General features: G+C 40.5%; 1 protein-coding gene across 1 annotated transcript; it reads right to left on the bottom strand.

Moving 5' to 3' along the window:
• Positions 1-329: 329 nt before the first annotated feature.
• On the bottom strand, positions 330-6,364 carry LOC139410133 (zinc finger protein 518B-like). The gene is made up of 3 exons (XM_071155580.1): positions 5,950-6,364; positions 2,518-4,929; positions 330-2,315 (listed from the first exon to the last, which is right to left on the bottom strand). Exons 2-3 carry the CDS (start codon positions 4,913-4,915, stop codon positions 1,552-1,554), a joined length of 3,162 nt encoding a protein of 1,053 aa, XP_071011681.1. The 5' UTR covers positions 4,916-4,929; positions 5,950-6,364; the 3' UTR covers positions 330-1,551.
• Positions 6,365-6,715: the final 351 nt, after the last annotated feature.

Genomic DNA, 6,715 nt, shown 5'->3' with positions numbered 1-6,715 from the left:
AGGACTGATTGCTGATTGAACAATTTAGCAAATAAGTTTTGCACACAGGTTCACATTCATGTGAGTAATTTGTATCAGCTGTGACCAAATGTTTAATTTTGTTTGTCATAATTTACTCAACTGAGTTTAGAGTCATTTGTAAAGATGTGCTTCGCATTTGCATTGTGTGTGAAAGCAATTAGAAATGACTTACAGTTTTACACCAAATAATACTGTTGTGCTCATTAGGTTGATGGAGGTCAAGTGGACCCCAGTTAAATTAAAAGTGTCTTATCAATCGAGAAAAACTAAGATCCTACACCTGTATATGTTCAATAATCACACATATATTTTCAAACTATTCGTATTTATTGATCGGTTCAACACATAATTCTACCAGGTGTGTGTCTAGATAAATACATATTCATTGTGGTACAGAAAAGGTCAGGCACTTGGTGGAAAAAAAAAGTTTCTAGGTCAGAATTGTGTTTCTTTCTCCGACTTATCAATACTACTACAAACCAGTTATTTTCTGTTGATCTGAAGAAATAAATGATGGGTGACTAGAGGAAAGGGTATGCTCAGAAAGATGTGCTACATGTATTTGTGATTTGGGCCTTGACCTGGGCTGACTAACTACTGTAAAAGTATCCCTTGCCATGTATGCAGTGAGATCATCAGAACATAAGGATACATGCAAGAACATGCATATCAAGACTGTCATAAGATTCATAAAGTGAAGTAATGGAAAGAAATATTCACTGTCCGTTCATAGTGCAATTAAAAAACAGATTATAATTTAAAATATATGCACAAATGCCATCAGTCAGCCATCCTATACAATATTATACAAATTATAAAAAGGTATATTCTTTGGACTACTCCTGCTACTAGCTCAGACTAACTTAACAAAATTACTAGATTTGAAACCATTCATATTTTTGGTAAGTACTATATGCATACAAACACATTCACTCTTTTCTATGACCAATCACAGAAAAAAAAAGAAAACAGTATACATCTGCAAATCAGCAATAAACATAAAATAGCTTTTTAAACAATGTTGGTATAGCCTAGTAACAAGGCAAACCTGCCATCCCCTCCCAAATGAATCATCTTAGCACACACACTATACATACCCGTATAACATTACATTTTCAGCTTCTGAGTGTGTCTAATTTGTGTCCTTATTACAGTGTTCTGTGAAAAATGCCTTATGACAGTGTACTTTGGTCAACTTAAATAGCATTGCAACTTGGCTAGACAATAACTGAAACAACAAATAGATTGCATCCAATCTAAAACAATGATAGCACTGAAGCATAAGTGGGTTTCAAATTAAATACTTTGATTTGAGCAACGGAAAATGCAAAAATGACTAGAGCCCTATTATTTGAGGCCTGTACTTTGGAAGAACTCACATTAAGTTATATTGATTTTGGACACTTATTAAGTCCTTATTAGCAACATATTTCTCTAATAAATTAAGATCATTTCCATCTAGTATCTTTTCTGTCCATTGCTTTTGTACAGGGGCACCTTTCTCAACTTTGCATCCAGTGTAGGTGACATTTATGACTTTTCACTTTCCAGCTTCTCCCACTCTCTAGTAGATTCCATCAGATGGCGCTGGCCATGGCCAATCCAGACCTCCTGATCACTGAAGGCTCGGCCACAAAACCAGCAGCTAAATCTTAATAGAGGCTCAGTGCTGCGCGGGACTGCGTTCACCACTTTGTACTTATTTCTGCTCATCTTTTTCAGCTTCATTTTCAAGATGAATCTCTCTTTCACTCTGCTCTCAGGGCACACACGTTCAATCGCCGGGGCATTTGCCCTGAACATATCACGACCCACGGCTGCAAGGGCCTTCAATGTTTTCCGAGACAGCACTACTTTTTGGACCTCTCCTTTGTACCTGTGGACTGTTTCCATTATATTTGTGACCTCTGGAATGTCTGTGTCTGGGTGATTTAGCACGACAACAGGCTGGTCTCCTCTTGGACGTGTTATGAGTTGAGTGGGACTTAATGGCAACAGCTTCAGGGTCCTCTCCACATCTCTAGGGCCTGGCTCCCAGTGATGCGCGGCTCCTAGTGAGGCCTCTTCTTCTCCCACAACTTTCCTGAAGGCTTTTGAGAGTGGCTCAGGAGAGTCTTCTGTGGACGGTTCACCCTGCCTCTTTCCTTTAACTGTCTGTTCATTTGTCTGTGGTGAGAGGCAAATCCTGTCAAAGCCCTCCTGCTGTCCTACATCTCTTAGCGTGGTATTGGGAGGAACGTCCTGAAGACAAATGTCTGGAGTGTCGACCGGATTCTCTGACAAGTTTGTTATACCTGTTGAAATATTCAACACGAGAACAAAGCAGAATTAGTCCAGTAAAAAAGGGAAGTGAACTGCTAACTCCATTTATTGTCTATCGATAAAGCATAGAGTGGCATGGACAGAGTCATGCATGACAGGTAACGAGAAGTAAATATTTGGAAATACATTTAACAAATCAGGTGTTATACATTTCAGTAAGATAGTTTTGATTACCTTGTGGGGAAGTAAGGAAATGGAGTATGGGGGAGGGAGACATCATGGTGACCTGAGCTTCTGTAGTTCCAACCTCTTCTGGGTCATAGTTCACAGCCTCCAACTTCTCCTCCGTCATCTGGCCCAAATCATTTCCAGCTGATTTGGCTCCATTAGATACACGAGGTAAGCCTAACCTTGGACAATCTTGGCCATCCAGGACATGAGAATTATCGACCACGACTAAACTGTTCGGGCTCGTAGTGCAAGTTTTAGATGTGGTGTGGTCTTCCTTAGTCTCAATGGAATGCAAGGATGCCTTTGTTTTGTCAGAGGTCTCTTGCATTGTTGATGGTATAACCTTAAGAACCAAATGTTTTTTCCCGTCCACCATTTTTAAACCCATGGCCTCTGTAGTGCAATTGGGAGGAACTAAAATCTTATTAAGGTTGTTACCTCTGAGGCTGAAATGCCCAGGGTTTGAAATAAGGCCTGCCTCTGACATTGACGACCTAGTGACCACTTTGGAGTTCTGTTTCTGGTCAGTCTTGGGACATTTGGACTGCTTCTTTTTGCCATTTTCAGCTGACAGTGCTCTTTTAAGAAATTGATGCGACTTCTCCAAAGTTTTCTGTGGGTGCTCTAGTCTATGGAAATCATTCAGCAAACCTCGTCCTAACAGGGGAAGAGGACCTTGTGGCATCCACTGCATTTCCTTGACTGGGTTCTTCTTCAGGAGGAGCTCTAATGTTGGTGATGATTTTTTCTCTACAGTTTTAGGGCCGACCACTTTCTTTCTCACCCTTTTTTTGTCCCCCATAGTCTTGGAAGAGCGCAGAGTTTCAGGAAAGGATTTTTGCTCTTTTTTACTTTTCTCCTTTGGCAACTTCGACATTTTGATTTCCTCTGCCGTATCTTCACAGTGATTTACATCTTTGGGTTCTGCATCATTTCTGTGCATTTGGCCAACCCTTGTTTCCTGGTTCTCTCTATTTTCTTGAGTTTGATCATATTTTACTAACTCGTTTAGGGTTGAAATAGTGGCAACATCATTTGGTGTCAAGAATGATCCTGGACAACTGGGTGGCTTGGTCTTTGGAGAGATACTTGAATTTGATTGGCATTCATTTGCATTGGAGTCCCCAGCACTAGTTTGAGAAGCAATATTCTCTGATTCCTGCACAGTGGCACACAATGACGTCTTTGTTGTGTCAGAGGTCTCTTGCGTTGCTGATGGTGTAACCTTGAGAACCAAATCTTTTTTGCCTTCCACAATTTTGAAAGCAATTGCTTCAGTAGTGCCATTCGGAGGAACTGCAATCTTGTTTTTGAGCATGAGGACAGTGAGGTCCTTGCCTGTGTTTGGGAATCCAGGGTTGGATATCATGCAGTTGTCACAGTTTGAAAAGGAAGTGATGGCTTTGGGTACATTTGAAAGTACAGTCTTAAGAGCTTTAGCAGGCACAGACTTCTCTAAAAATTGCTGGGTCTCCTCCAAGGCCCTCTCTGGATTTGACAGTCTGCAATATTTATCCAGGAATCCTTCCCCCGACAGAGAAAGACAGCCTTGTGACATCCAGTTATTTTCCCTCACTGTACTCCTTGTCACCACGTGCTTCAGTCTTGATGATGAATTTTTTTGGCTTGTCGCTTTACCATGGACGGTGGCCATGTGCTTTGTGATGATACCTTTTCGATGCGCTATAAAGTCACAGAACTGACAACTGAAGGGGAATTGTGCTGTTTTGGCCATGAGATGTCTCTGCAAATCTTGGTCAGCAGGATTTGAATGATCAGAAATGCCACCTGCTTGCGGCTCCATGTTATGTAGATACATATGCTCCAAAAATGATCCTACATCTCTGCTGGAGAACTTGCACTTCTCGCAAGTGTAGTGGCCATTCAAGCTGTGGTGCATGTTTAAATGTGTGGTGAGCTGCAAGAGAGTGTGCTGGACATTGTCATTGCATATGTTGCAGCTGGCAAAAGTGTCTCTGTGGCCTAATTGGTGAACTTGAAGGTGGGAGAATTCCTGTGTAATAAAACTGCACATGTCACAAGGAAAGATTGGTTGGCTTCCTGGGTGAGTTTCCTGAAAGTGCCTCAGTAAGTCATTAGGGCTGAATTCTGTGCTGCCGTTGCATTCAAAACATCTAAACCTAAGTATATTTCCATAAACCTTTGTCACATGTTGACTCTTTTGTGTTTTAAGGGGTGTCTTCTTCAAATACCTCTGCTCTGTGCTTTTCTCCTTGTCCTCTATCTTCTTCGACCCATGCTTATCTTCACTTTGCATAGTTGGGGGCTGAACGGCAGCTTTCCTGAGACGGAGTCGTTTGTGCCAATTTTTGTCCTCATCATCGATAACTTTAATATTACCTCCAGCAGGGACATCTAATTCAGCATGTGCTGGATCCATGTCAATTCAGGCCCCTGTAACAGATGTAAAATAAGCAATAGACAGTTGATTTGCAAGCCAGCAATTCATTATAAACTGGCAACCATCAAAGACCATATGCAAATGTCCCCTCAGAATCTACAGTCTACAGCCCACACAGAGACCAGACCTGAGAAAATAACATATTAGGATGCATGTTTGAAATGGTCATCAAATTATCCTGATCTGTTAATCAATTATATCAACTAGAATTATGTTGTGTTTGCCTTTGTTCTTACCACAGACACAGGCATGAAAAATCTGTAGTGCAGTAGTCTTCACTATAAGGTTAGTAACTAGCAATATTCTCAATTCAAAACTGCTCTGTAGCCTACCTGTGTGACTAATTGCCAGTGTAGTGCATGATCTCACAACCCACATCATGGATCAACCTGATCCACCTGTTGCAGATTCAATGTAGCCTATTTACATTTGAGACTATTTACTATAGGGGAAATGTATAACTCAATTAGGCTATTGTTCACTCAAATGATGTGCCATGCAAGTTTCTCAATGTGACTGACCAAAGGGCTTGCTACAATTCACAAAATCGGACCAAACTTGCAATTAAAACAGGTAAACAATCCCACCTGTTACCTATGGGTCTCAATCGAAGAAAATACTCAACGCTAAATTGATTGCTTGCCGTTAAAAAAAAAGGTTATTACGGTATGTTACTGTTTGCATTAGACCAAAGCTATCAGCCATTTCTGTTGTGCTGTTTGGCTTGACCAAAACAAACTGACTGAGAAGCTTCATTAACATGTAACAAACAAACGCGTTAATTTGTTTTAAAGCAATTCATATTTTGCTTCGACGATCACTCATCATCACCTTTGCCTCACTGCCTGGTAAAACATTTACTGTGAAGTATGAGCTTTTGGACGGCTGGCTGACATGCCAGTTGATTGATTTGAATGAAATATACATAAACAGCTCATGTGAGAAAGTAGAAAGAAAAACATGCATGACAAAAAGTTAATACAATCAATATATTTGAACCGAAATATATTTACCGCAGAGTAAAGCTCCGATACAATTGGACTACGTCGATGTATAGTTCGAGACTTCGGTTGGTTTTTACATTTCTTTTGTAGACTTGACAGCTCAGCGAATGGCAGCCATGACAGCTTCATCCGGGGATTATGCACAGGAAAGCTCTTCAGCGGAGTACCAGAACGGATGAATAATGGCTCATGTACCGCTTTTAGCCGACATGACAGAGATACGGCCGTTGTCGACTTTCTACGCGTGTTTAATTATATGGCGAGTCGAAATAAAATAAACATTTAAACTTTGACTTTGAGACAAGTGCCCTCCATTAGTTTATACCAGTGTTATTACTGTTCGAGGGAGTCATAACAATATTAGACTACACTTCCTTTGTCTCTCCAAATAGCCTACTGTTCACTGAACAGGGCGATATGGCCCATCTCTTCCTGGTGTTTTGTGCTGTCGGGGAGAAAATATTATTATGCAAAGCAACAAAAAAAATGGGAGATTGCACCCATTAAAATAATAATAAAACAATTTGAGGTCATTAATGCTCGGTAAATGTTCACTTGTATGTGATAGTCTTTTGGGGTAATATATGTGTTAGTTAACAAGGAATTACATAATTCCCTTTTGACCACCTTAAAGGGGCAATCTGCATTTCAAATATTAACAAAGTGGGCACTTTTGTGGGGGGCTGGAGAAATGTAACCACTCTCAAATTCATAGATAGAGCTATGGATGCAAGGACAGATCGTGCAGGATATCAAAATGATAGTGTTAACCGTA

Source organism: Oncorhynchus clarkii, chromosome 1 (genome assembly GCF_045791955.1).
Source record: "Oncorhynchus clarkii lewisi isolate Uvic-CL-2024 chromosome 1, UVic_Ocla_1.0, whole genome shotgun sequence".
NCBI classification, from domain to species: Eukaryota; Metazoa; Chordata; class Actinopteri; order Salmoniformes; family Salmonidae; genus Oncorhynchus; species Oncorhynchus clarkii.
Note: the sequence above shows the minus strand (reverse complement) of the source record. Positions and strands in the feature narration are given on the sequence as shown.